This window comes from Pleurodeles waltl, chromosome 3_1 (assembly GCF_031143425.1).
Source record: "Pleurodeles waltl isolate 20211129_DDA chromosome 3_1, aPleWal1.hap1.20221129, whole genome shotgun sequence".
In the NCBI taxonomy this organism is placed as follows: domain Eukaryota; kingdom Metazoa; phylum Chordata; class Amphibia; order Caudata; family Salamandridae; genus Pleurodeles; species Pleurodeles waltl.
Window position 1 is genome coordinate 999,159,940 of NC_090440.1, and position 13,870 is coordinate 999,173,809.

At 42.0% G+C, this 13,870-nt stretch overlaps 1 protein-coding gene across 13 annotated transcripts in view; it reads right to left on the reverse strand.

Moving 5' to 3' along the window:
• The window catches only part of BAZ2B (bromodomain adjacent to zinc finger domain 2B), a 1,256,112-nt gene that overhangs the window by 714,897 nt on the left and 527,345 nt on the right, over positions 1–13,870 (reverse strand). For all 13 annotated transcript variants that reach the window (XM_069224189.1, XM_069224194.1, XM_069224193.1 and 10 more), the window contains 2 exons: positions 13,122–13,301; positions 10,264–10,653 (listed from right to left, as the gene is read on the reverse strand). In XM_069224189.1, coding sequence (XP_069080290.1) covers positions 10,264–10,653; positions 13,122–13,301 — 570 coding nt within the window. The remainder of the gene's footprint in view (positions 1–10,263; positions 10,654–13,121; positions 13,302–13,870) is intronic.

A 13,870-nucleotide genomic window follows, 5' to 3' on the forward strand; every position in this document is an offset into this window, starting at 1 on the left:
AGCTTTAAGGTAGCAGATTTGGATGCATTTAACTATCCATCTGGCTATACCTTGTTTTGAAATTGGGTTTCCTGCGTGAGGTTTTTGAAATGCAATAAAGAGTTGTTTAGTCTTTCTGATGTTTTTTGTTCTGTCAATGTAATACATTAATGCTCTTTTGACATCTAATGTATGTAGTGCCCTTTCAGCTACGGTATCTGGCTGTGGAAAGAACACTGGAAGTTCCACTGTTTGATTTAGATGGAACGGTGAAATAACCTTTGGCAAAAATTTAGGATTGGTCCTTAGGACGACTTTATTTTTGTGTAGTTGTATAAAAGGTTCCTGTATAGTAAACGCCTGAATCTCGCTTACTCTTCTCAGGGAAGTAATGGCGATGAGAAATGCCACCTTCCAGGTTAGGAACTGTATGTCGCAGGAGTGCATGGGTTCAAAAGGTGGACCCATAAGTCTAGTTAGGACAACATTTAGGTTCCATGAAGGAACAGGTGGTGTTCTTGGTGGTATAATTCTCCTAAGGCCCTCCATGAATGCTTTAATGACTGGTATTTTATATAGGGAAGTTGAATAGGTAGTTTGCAGGTATGCAGATATTGCTGCAAGGTGTATTTTAATGGAAGAGAAAGCCAGGTTAGATTTTTGTAAGTGAAGCAAGTAACCCACTACATGTTCTGGAGTTGTGTGTAATGGTTGTATTTGATTAATATGGCAGTAGCAAACAAACCTCTTCCATTTACTTGCATAGCAGTGCCTGGTGGATGGCCTTCTTGCTTGTTTTATGACTTCCATACATTCTTGGGTAAGTTGTAAGTGCCCGAATTCTAGGATTTCAGGAGCCAGATTGCTAGATTCAGCGATGCTGGATCTGGGTGTCTGATCTTTTGGTTGTGCTGTGTCAACAGATCTGGCCTGTTGGGCAATTTGATGCAGGGTACCACTGATAGGTCTAGCAGCGTTGTGTACCAGGGTTGCCTTGCCCAAGTTGGTGCTATCAATATGAGTTTGAGTTTGCTTTGACTGAGTTTGTTTACCAGGTAAGGAAGGAGAGGGAGAGGAGGAAAAGCGTAAGCAAATATCCCTGACCAGTTCATCCATAGGGCATTGCCTTGGGATTGTTTGTGTGGGTACCTGGATGCGAAGTTTTGGCATTTTGCGTTCTCCCTTGTCGCAAACAAGTCTATCTGAGGTGTTCCCCAGAGTTTGAAATAAGTGTTCAGAATTTGGGGGTGAATTTCCCATTCGTGGACCTGTTGGTGATCTCGAGAGAGATTGTCTGCGAGTTGATTTTGTATCCCTGGTATAAACTGTGCAATTAGGCGAATTTGGTTGTGAATTGCCCAATGCCAAATTTTTTGTGCTAGCAGGCTTAACTGCGTGGAGTGCGTCCCTCCCTGCTTGTTTAGATAATACATTGTTGTCATGTTGTCTGTTTTGACGAGAATGTATTTGTGAACTATTATTGGTTGGAAAGCTTTTAGTGCTTGAAAAACTGCTAGCAGTTCTAGGTGATTGATATGCAGTTTTGTTTGATGTACGTTCCATTGTCCTTGTATGCTGTGTTGATTGAGGTGTGCTCCCCACCCTGTCATGGAAGCATCTGTTGTTATTACGTATTGTGGCACTGGGTCTTGGAAAGGCCGCCCCTTGTTTAAATTTATGTTGTTCCACCATAGAAGCGAGAGGTAAGTTTGGCGGTCTATTAACACCAGATCTAGAAGGTGACCCTGTGCTTGAGACCACTGTGATGCTAGGCATTGTTGTAAGGGCCTCATGTGCAGTCTTGCGTTTGGGACAATGGCTATGCATGATGACATCATGCCTAGGAGTTGTAATACCATCTTTGCCTGTATCTTTTGTGTTGGATACATGCGTTGTATGATGGTGTTGAAATTTTGAATTCTTTGTGGACTTGGAGTGGCTACTCCCTTTGATGTGTCTATTATGGCTCCCAGGTATTGTTGTACCTTGCGTGGCAGAATTTTGGATTTTGTGAAATTGACGGTGAACCCGAGTTTGAAGAGGGTTTGTATGATCTGATTTGTGTGATTTGAGCACTGTATGAACGAATGGGCCTTGATTAGCCAGTCGTCCAAATATGGGAACACATGTATTTGCTGCCTTCTTATGTGTGCAGCGACCACCGCTAGACATTTGGTAAAGACTCTTGGTGCGGTTGTTAATCCGAAAGGCAGTACCTTGAATTGGTAATGTATACCTTTGAATACGAACCTTAGGTATTTCCTGTGAGATGGGTGTATTGGTATATGGAAATAAGCATCCTTGAGGTCTAAAGTTGCCATGTAGTCGTGTAGTTTTAGCAATGGCAATACTTCTTGTAGTGTGACCATGTGGAAGTGGTCTGATTTGATGAAAGTGTTCACTACTCTGAGGTCTAGGATTGGTCTCAGCGTTTTGTCCTTCTTTGGTATCAGAAAGTACAGTGAGTAAACTCCTGTGTTTATTTGTGTGTTTGGCACTAATTCGATTGCATTCTTTTGCAATAGTGCCTGCACTTCTATCTCCAGGAGATTGGAATGGTGTGTTGTTAAATTTTGTGCTTTTGGTGGTATGTTTGGAGGGAATTGTAGAAATTCTATGCAATAACCATGTTGGATAATTGCTAGAACCCAAGTGTCTGTAGTGATTTCCTCCCATGCTTTGTAATAATGACCTATTCTTCCCCCCACTGGTGTTGTGTGGAGGGGGTGAGTGACATGTGAGTCATTGTTTAGTAGTAGGGGTTTTGGGGCTTTGAAATCTCCCTCTATTTCTAGGGAATTGCCCTCCTCTATATTGTCCCCGAAAACCTCCTCTATACTGTCCCTGGTAAGTGGACGGTGTTGCTTGTGAGGTGCTGGCTTGTGTGCTTTGACCCCGAAATCCCCCTCGAAAGGGCGTTTTACGGAATGTGCTGTAATTCCCTCTGCTCTGCGGGGAGTAGAGTGCGCCCATGGCTTTGGCAGTGTCCGTATCTTTTTTGAGTTTCTCAATCGCTGTGTCCACTTCTGGACCGAACAGTTCTTTTTCATTAAAAGGCATATTGAGAACTGCTTGTTGAATCTCTGGTTTAAATCCAGACGTTCGGAGCCATGCATGCCGTCTGATAGTTACAGATGTATTAATTGTCCGTGCAGCTGTATCTGCAGCGTCCATGGAGGAACGTATCTGGTTGTTGGAGATGGTCTGTCCCTCCTCAACCACTTGTTTCGCCCTATTTTGGAAGTCCTTGGGCAGATGTTCAATGAGATGTTGCATCTCGTCCCAGTGGGCTCTGTCATAGCGCGCAAGTAGTGCCTGGGAGTTCGCGATGCGCCACTGGTTTGCAGCTTGTGCTGCGACTCTTTTACCAGCTGCATCGAACTTGCGGCTTTCTTTATCTGGGGGTGGTGCATCTCCAGATGTGTGAGAGTTGGCCCTTTTCCTAGCTGCTCCTACAACAACAGAGTCTGGTGGCAGCTGTGTAGTGATGAAAACCGGGTCCGTAGGAGGCGGCTTATACTTCTTTTCCACCCGTGGTGTGATTGCCCTACTTTTGACCGGCTCCTTAAATATGTCTTTTGCGTGCCGGAGCATACCAGGGAGCATAGGCAGGCTTTGGTAGGAGCTGTGGGTGGAGGAGAGTGTGTTGAACAAGAAATCATCCTCGACCTGTTCTGAGTGGAGGCTTACGTTATGAAATTGTGCTGCTCTAGCCACCACCTGAGAGTACGCGGTGCTGTCTTCTGGTGGAGATGGCTTTGTAGGGTAGGCCTCCGGGCTGTTATCTGACACTGGGGCGTCGTATAGGTCCCATGCGTCCTGATCTTGGTCACCCTGGCTCATGGTGGTGTGAGCTGGGGAGTGAGATGGAGTTTGTGCTGGTGAAACGTTAATCACGGGCGGAGGAGAGGGTGGTGGTGTAATTCTTTTAACCACTTTTGGTTGTGGTGCTTGTTCCGTCTGGAACTCCAACCTTCTCTTTCTCCTAATGGGGGGAAGGGTGCTTATTTTTCCTGTCCCCTGCTGAATGAAGATACGCTTTTGCGTATGGTCCACATCAGTTGCTTGTAGCTCTTCCTCAAACCTATGCTTTTGCATTTGGGAGGTTAGCGAGTGCTCTTCTGTATAAGAGCCTGAAGCTGGGTCGCTTGCAGTTTGTTTCGGCGTCGAAACTTTGTCTGCGTGTTTTTTCGGCTCCGAGGTGACTTTTTTCCTTTTCGGGGCCGAAACCTCTCGGCGTCGATCTGTTTCGGTGCCGCTGTCTCGGCGTCGAGCCGTGTCCACACCGGTATCTCGGTGTCGAGGCTTGTCTCCAGCACTTTCTCGGTCCCGAGAAGGCTGCGTGCCGGTGTCTCGACCGGAGTCGGACGATCTCGGCACTGTTTTGGCCTTTTTCGGTGCCGACGGTCGGTCACCGAATTTATGGGTCGAGCCATGGCCTGGTGGCAGTGGCGTCCCCTGGGCCTTGTAAATGTTTCTCTGTGTGTTTTTCGACGTCTTACTCACGGTTTGTGTATCGTCGAATCCTTCGGAGTCTGAGTCTTGGATCGAGAAGGTACCTTCCTCCTCCTGTTCCTCGAACTCCCGTCGGGCTGTCGGTGCGGACGCCATTTGAAGTCTTCTGGCTCGACGGTCTCGGAGTGTTTTTCGGGACCGGAACGCACGACAGGCCTCGCAGGTGTCTTCGCTGTGCTCAGGTGACAGGCACAGGTTGCAGACCAAGTGTTGGTCTGTGTAGGGGTATTTATTGTGGCATTTGGGGCAGAAACGGAACGGGGTCCGTTCCATCGGCGTTCCTCAGCACGCGGTCGGGCCGACCAGGCCCCGACGGAGGATCGAAAAACTACCCCGAAGGGCACCGGAGCTCTTCGATCTTCGATGCGGTGTTGAATCTAAGTACGCCGATCCCGAACGCAACAATACCGACGAAAATCTTCCGAAATTAACTATTTTTTCCGTTCCGAAACTCGGAGCGACAGGAACACGTCCGAACCCGATGGCGGAAAAAAAACAATCGAAGATGGAGTCGACGCCCATGCGCAATGGAGACAAAAGGAGGAGTCACTCGGTCCCGTGACTCGAAAGACTTCTTCGAAGAAAAACAACTTGTAACACTCCGGCCCAACACCAGATGGCGAGCTATTGCAGAACATGCGTATCTACAGCGACAGATGCCATCGAACATATTGTTACAGAACGAAATAAACTTTTCCTTCTGATGAATACATTTTTCTGGAGATTCCTCATCTTATGAATGAGACCCACAGCAATACCTCCCTGTGAGGCAGGTTTGGGTGATGCCTATCAAACAAGGAAAACATGCAACAAAGCTGTGATACAATACTAGTCATAGGTGCTTGGGCTGTGAATCAGTAATGTTTGATAACGCATTGGTGTCAACTTCACTCTTAGGGGACACACACATATAAATCTTTTAGTTTTCAAGGGAAATAATACATAGCATATCTTCTAGATAAGGAGTGTTAGGAGTCAGACAACCCTTTCAGATTAACTCTCGTGCAGGAGGAGTATTGTATACAGGTCCCCTACCAGACCACTAGAAAGAATAAACACACAAAGTTGCAGGAATGTTTTAATAAAATTTTATGTGTTATCTACTATTTATAGGTACGTCTTTTATGCATGCAAATGATGGTAATTACCACAGTAATCTCAGCAATCAAAATGTAAAAGAAGGTGAACATCCGAATTACCTCAACCATTTTACATCAAACATTCCTACTCTTTCCTTTAGATAAGCCTATTCACTACCTAATATCTACCTATATTTTAACAGTCTTGCAGTTATTGTATTGGCTGAATGATTCTTAGAAGTCCCTAACTATTTACATGCCACGTCATGTATATATGCATCTCTGCATACCTCAGAAAGCCAGCTGCAGTCAGACAGTGGTACTTCAGCATGTTCCTACTTCAGCATGTTCCTTTATTAATCAGTCTTCTTGCCTGCCGCACCCAAATGCTTGGCATTATCTCATTCCTTTCCACCAATGAAGGATTAGTGCTCATACTGCCATACAATCAGTCTTGGTTTGTACGCAACATATATTTATTACAAGGAAAGCCATTCTGTCCCTGTGATCTCCAGCACTCACTACATCTTGGTCCACTAATATTATTTTGCTTTGAAACAAAGTCATCCTGTTTCATATTCTCTCATATACTGGAGGGCGTGTACTACTGATCAGTAGGATCCTTCAATTTTATATATTAGCACTTTCCTAGGTCCGGTGAGTGTCATTCCTCTAGTGGCTCCATATACGGCATGTCCAACCTATTTGTTTGCCTTTCTCTTGCTTATTATGTTGGGATTTTCCATATCCACAATCACCATTTGGGATACAGAATAATGACATTGTTGTTCAACCTTTGCTGCAACATTGGAATACTTGCATAATTGACAAAAGAAATAGCACAACATAATAAACAAGAAGGACCCAAACAACCAAAGTGGTGTAACTAGACGAATGATACTCACCCAACATGGGAAAGTGCTAATATATGAGACACAACAGTTTGTAAAAATGACTATGATGCTGTCCAGCAGATGACAGGCACCGGAAAGCCTCTAGAAAGCTGAGGAAGCACAAAAGTCTGCCAGTGATCGTTGTTAGCTAAACCATAATAGATATTAATATGAAGGATGACCCAGTAAGAAATGCTTCACTGTCTTGTACGTTTTAGCTCTTGTGAGGTCAAAACTGGCAACCATGCATTGGCTCGAACGGGGAAGTCATCAAGAAAGTTAATATAAGATCCAAATCTAACTGAGGAACAATGAACAGAGCGTGAGGGAACAAGTAAAGTAAATCTCTTAGAAAAAAGTCCAACCACTGGTGAGCTAAAAAGGAAAGGCTGGTCAGGGAGGTGCACTAATGAATAAAGATCAGACAAATAACCTTTTCCAGAAGTCACTACGAGGGTAAGAGATAGTGCAGTATATAAATAACAGAAAGGTGGAACTGAAAGGATTTCACTTCACACAGCTCAACAACCTCATTCCAGGAGCTGGCATGAATGGATTTAACGATGTGTTTACTGGCTGCCAAGATTACATTCTTAACCTCTGGAGGCAAGCAGAAGATCTCCAGTTAGCACCGCTCAACTGCCACAGGCGCAACAACAAACAAATTAAAATCCTATCTTGGAAAAAAGGCCACTAAGACAGCACAAGAATTGTATCCACATATATTATTAACCTGATGTTAATGAATGGTTACAAAGGGCAAAAGCTATCTCAGAAATGTATCAAGTAAGTCAGCAGGAGTCACCTGATTGTCAATAGAACACTATTATCAATAAAATCCAAAGCTACTACAGTCCAGGTGGACAGGAAAGCAGTCCTTTCCACACCACATATCCTGCACATAAAACTGTCAACCAAAACCTGAGAGAAGGCGTATCCATGCTGTATCCGATGTCAAATCCTGACTTGTATGGATTAGTAAATGCTTTCAATAGCAGGGTAGCACAACATAAGCCTCCACAACCTTGCCTGAAATTGGCATGTGGATAATGGGTAAAACATAGTCCGTACCAGCGAATAGTCTAGAACAGGGAGTCTCTAACCTTTTCTGTAAAATAAGCTACTTATGTTCAATAAAAATCACCCTGAGCTATTAATATTAATGCTGTAAAAGTGATCACATTAGACAAGATTACAATAATGGCCACCAGGTTTACCAGCAGTAATCCTATCACTGCATCAGGCAGAGTATTGTCAGCAGTAATGTAAAAAAAAGGCTATGCCAGTTTAAATACCTTTACATGTGCGACACATGACAGCCACAGCTGAAATGCCCTTGGGACCAAGGTGATAATGTTAGTAATATGTCTCTTCAATAGAACATGATTTTTCACTCAAATATCAGGTTCAAATTTTGTTTGAAAAAGCAATAATTTTTCACCAAACATCCGGTCATGGGTTCTGAAAATATGCACATTTTCATCTTAAATACAAAGGTTTCAATTTTGGTATACCCATAATAATTCAGCCATTAAAAATCATCTAATTTATTATGCTGGAGTGCATACAGGAAAGCTACTTGCAGGAACCTGGAGAGCTACCACTAGCTCACAAGCTAGTTGTTGGGAAAGCATGGTCAAGAATAATCCAACATTGAGGTCATTAAAAAGCAGTAATGTACCCCAAATTCAAATCACCTTTAAAGCAACCCTGTGCTCAGGAAACAAATTGGTATGTAGGGGACACAGGATACTGAATTTAAAACAGGATCTTTAACCACTGCTTAACAAAGGAAGTACCTCCTATATGGTGGGAGTTTCAATCATCCTATAATGATGGGTAGTTCCTCAGTTAATACAAGAGATAAAGGGCCTCATTACAACATTGGCGGGCGGCAAGCGCCGCCCGCCAATTTGTTACCGCTGTGCGGCCGCCAATACGGCCGCACTCCCGCGGTGCCCATAATGACATCCCCCGCTGCGCACATGGGAGCCGTGTTGCGGCCGTGCGATGGGTGCAGCTGCACCCGTTGCGCTTTTCACTGTCTGCATAGCAGACAGTGAAAAGCTGCATGGGGCCCTGTCAGGGGGCCCGCGACTGCCCGGACCGCCAGCCTTTTCCTGGCGGTTCAAACCGCCAGGAAATGGCTGGCAGTAGGGGGACTCGTAATCCCCTGGGCAGTGCTTCTAGCAGCGCTGCCCTGGCAGATTACTACCGCCGGGGCCATTGTGCAGGAAAGCTGCCGGCCCCGGCAGTGCGACCGCAGCACTTCCGCCGCGGTCGTAATGACCCTGGAAGCACCGCCAGCCTGTTGGCGGTGCTTCTGTCATTTTAGCCCTGGCGGTCTTGTACCGCCAGGGTTGAAATGACCCCCATAATATCTTCAGCAGATCAGCTCACAGTACCTGAAAAACACTTGTCATTTGTGAGGCCAGAGTAAAAATGCTGGAAAACAAAAGCAATTTGCAGCAAACTCCAAGCACATTTATCCAACACTGTGAATTCAGTTCGATGGGAATGTCTGATTTACTAGTAAGAAGAGAGTTTTTGATTAACTAGGAGACAGGATTCAGATATCTTCTGTTTTGCAGCAAGTTATCAATGTTTTATAGTCTTTTAAAAAAAAAAATATTCATTAAAGTCAGAGATATGCTACCATTTGAGAACTGAAGGAAACATACTAGCAAAGGGTCCTTGTTGGTTCAAAGGCTAACTTCTTAGGATGGTTCTCACACCTACTGCAGTATGTACTGTAACATTTTTCAGACTTTGTTTATTGCTCATCGGTGAAGCATGGAGATTTCGTAAACATACTTGCTTCTGGGATCCCTCATTCACATGAGCTGATGATCTCTGCCGTAAAACGACAGTCTCAATTGGTCAGCCATGATGTGTTCCTATGAGTTTATATGCTTCATGTAGCAGAATTGGGAACAGAAGCTCAGTGGAACAAAGTTCACAGACACTGTTGCAAAATTTGATGCAGGATCCCCTTTGTTAAAGAAAATTCAATTTGTGTGCATTACTGTTAGGCATTAGGCAAAGACTTAACCTAATTTTTGTTCAATCTTTCTTCTGCTGCCTTCCCAGATTAGTGTAGCAGAGGAACAGTAAAGGACCAAGTGTAATTTTTGTAGGGCCTGACCACCTTCTTTACAAGTGTAGTGATTACATGCTTACTGCCAAGGCTCAAACCACCACTGTAAATGACACACTAAAGGCCTTCCTTTGAATATCAACCATCTGCACAGGGTACCAGAGTTTAGATGTTAAGAACACAAGGCCCTTCATTAAAAGTGTGGAACAGGTTCATACAACCAGAGAAAAAAGCACAGCAACAACCCCATTATTGGTCAACTAAGCAAAATTAAGAATAAAGCTACAAATATAACACAAATTGCAGTCCTACAAGTAATCCAACCATATTCAAGACAAAATATCCAAGATCTACTGAACAACAACAAACAAGACAATTTTTTTAAATTAACATGATCTCAAACACTATTAGTTTACCAAATTATGGGAGAAAGGAAACGAGTTAGTTAATATTTCCAAACAAATAATACAAGAGTGAACCCCAACTGTGCTACTGTGCTTTTGGCATGCAAGAGAACAAAAGAAAAGGGGAAAAATAAAAAGCAGACTTGCTAAAATAGGTTTCCATGGCTTTTTCAGTTTGTGAGAAGGCATATTAGATTCATTAAATTCTACGTCGGCAGAAAGTAGGGAATAGGTACAAAATGTATACTTTGGGATTCAACAGTAACGTCCCACATTTCACATTAATTTCCACATACCTTTTTTGTTCTTGTGTCATTTGCTACAATGTTTGCGTCCACGGAGAAAACTGAATTCCCTGCTTTTGACAGATCCAGCGTAGTGCTAAGAGGTTTTATATGAGATTCTTTTTTGGCATTAGTTCCCAAAGGATTAGCATTGGTCACCAATCCAACTGACTGTATTACACTGGTGTGTTTGTTCACAGATTCCTCCTTGACCTGAGAGCTTTGGAATATAAAGGGAAGCTGCTGTGACATAACCTGAGTCTGCTTCTGCTGGGGCTGGAATGATGCAGTTGTTTGGGGATCAGAAACAAGAGGTATTTGCTGGTGTGTTCTTTTTTCCTGTGTTTTTTCAGTTGTTGCTCGTCCATCTGTTTTTAGGTCAGTTATACAATGCATTAGCACCTATGCAGAAAAGGATAAAATATCAGTCAGAACAGTAAGTGTACTCAGTTCATATATAAAACGTGCACTCTGCATGTTATCAATACATTATTATAAATGTTGATCCCTTGTTGACAATAATGAAAAGTTCTCTCTCAGCCTAAAAGTAAAATCTTTTTACAGTGTTGCATGAGAGCTGGTACATAAATGTATCTTCAATGACTATGCATAAGGCTATATCAGCAAGTCCTTACAGACTGTTAAAAGCTTTCAGATTACAGGAGCACTTCTGTGCAATTTAATGCACCAACAAATAAGGTTGTGTATGAATTTATGTAGGTTATTTGCATACAGACTTAGTGCTACATAGGCAATCCGTACACAGTGGACAATTAAAGTCAAGAATCATGGAATATACTTAAACAGAGAACACTCAAAAGACACTTAACAAGACACTCATGCATAAGACTGTATACCAGTGGAGTATAAGACTCTTATGGTGGTATAGCAATGGCATGGGTCATTAAAATTAAATAGGATGTATAGAATTGCCATTTGCAAAGAGGTTGCAAACTGTGTACCAAACGTTTTGCACATAGAAAATAATTTTGTGAACTGGCCTATCTGCTAAAATGGCGGGTTTTCTAAATTTTGAATCGTAGTGAGCCTCAATCCGACCTACCTCCTCAATATTCATGATGTAGGTCACAAACTGTGGCTCACTATAACTGTTGGCAGTCACAGAAATTGTGGCCTTTTGGGTCCGCACGTCACCATGTCCAGGATCGCATTTTAAGAAAGCATTTTTTTTTAAGCCGCCAGTTTCTTAAAGAAATTGGGGCAGCATTTAAAATTAAAAAAAAAAAAAAAAAAAAAAAGATATATATTTTTTTCAGTTTCAGGATTGCCAGTGGTTCCCTGGAGCACCACCACTCCCCAACAAGTTTATTTTCTACATTTAAAAAGTGGAAGGGATCCTATAGGACACCTTGCCCTTTATAAATGTTTTATCAACCCAACTCGGAAGTCGAAACTTGTCAATGTTTTGCAACCAGATAATGGTTACAAAACATTGTTACATATCAAATACAATCACTATTTGGAAGGGACACCCTAAACCTATTTTGTGATTTGATAACATATTTCATAGTCACAATACGGGAGCAGTGAATTTTGAAAGCTATTTTGTGGTCACACACCCTGTGATTTTGCGAATTTCAGGCTTAACAAATGTAAAATGGCTTTGTTTACCGCGCAGCTATGTCTTTAAAAATCCTTGTGAATCAAACGTAGTATTTTGAATTTGATCCAATTTAGCCAGAAAGAAAGAGAACCTTGGTGGAAATCTTTTAAAACATGCCTGTCCGTATTCTTTCACTTAATAACTTGGTAATCCAGCAAAGAGTGCTTATGTGCAATCTGATTTTAGAAGAAAAGTGTGGTGAGTCCGTGTGAATTATAGAGAGGCCATTTGTGTAACTATCTAATTGTAAATGAGTTAGAGCAATAATCTGGAGGGAGACAGAAACATCAGAAAGGTATATAACAAAGTTTACACATTCTTTTAGTAAGAGATAGCATTCACACATAAGACCATCACCGTGCTTACAGCATGAACGGATGACTCGTAGGGGTTGGCTTCTAGACACTAATCTCCACCTCTGTTTTACTGATATTCACATATGCACTGAAGGAGACAAGTTGGCCAGTGCATTTTGGTACTCACCCATAACTGAGACCTCATGCTTACTTTAGTAAGCTACACTGTTGAGCCTCCAAAAAAAAGGTAGTTATGGAGTTCTTCCACTAGAATTGTACCCTAATGGGGGAATAGCCAGGGGAAAAAACGTTCTGGATTTGTTGCATTTTATGGTGTGTTTACAGAACAACAGATTTTCATCTTTGTAATTGAACTCGTGCTGTATGAGATTCAAGTTACTTTCTAAGATACTTAAGTTTCACAACTATTTACAGCCAGTGATGGTGGTCACATCTCTCAATTATAATCTCCCACAACCAATAATGCAACTTGATATAAACGGCCAAGTCTATGGTTTTGGCTTCAAATACCACAGACAATTTTATATGAAGAGAAGAGTCTTTCTGAAGTAACCAGAAAAGGGTAACTGCTCATGTGTCAGAAGGGTTTGACGTATGACAGGAGATTATCAAGAAAGTTAGGAAAGTAAACTGGAAAATGATTACCCTAAGAACGTCGCACTTACCACCTGAGATACCATAGAAGAAATGTGCATTCAGACACGGAGTACCTGATTATTACACTGCAGATTAGTTTTAAATATATTCAAGGAACAAAAGATCAATAGAAACTGCTTAATTTGAGTTAAATCCGAATTCTGAAAGTAATCCCACATGACATATCGAGTCCCGTATTTCAAAAGCAAGAGCAAATTACAAATACACTCCAGTTCAACATAATAAAAAGTAAATAAAGTTAAGTTAGATATTCTTGGATTTTTTATATTTACCGTAGTTTTTTTATGTTGTGCTTCAGTCTCAGAATCAGAATCATCACTTTCTTCAATACTTTGATCTTCCTCCATATCATCTGAGTCACTACTAGTAATACCTTCACTTGATGACTCTGACGAAGTGTGTGAATCACTATCACTATTGCTAGAACTTTCATCAGCCTCTTTTCTACTTTTCTGTTGAGAAAAGAATAAGCAACATTATTATTCTCACAATAGTTTTTCATTTTCTGTAACCTACGTTCAATGATATAACTACTTATATATGTTTTAAATTCTATCAGTGCTCACGTCTCAAACCGTGACACTTGACCTGTACATTAACAGCAACAGTACCTATTTAATAGGGTTCCTTGCCAACAACATAAATAAGAATAATTGTGAGAGTCACAGACCTAAAACTCCTAATAGAGCAATGATTCCAGAGTTACTTAAAACATTATATTGATCAGAACAGTGAAGATTCATATATTATTTTGTGAACCAAGGTTTACTTCTGACACAGGCACTAAAGTGAGGTAGGGATACACAGAAATAGATTGGTGTTTAATTCCTGAAAACCTATGACCAGACTATGCAGTTATGTTTTTGTTTTTTTAACAAAAGCCCTCACCGACTCTGAGCAGGTGTACTTCATCATGGGAAATCTCATTACACCACAGACCGAAGGCAGTGGTGTGGGCTACAATCTGCGGTCAATCAGAGAGGAGCACCTTGATAGATAGATAGATAGGTGGTTAAGCAAT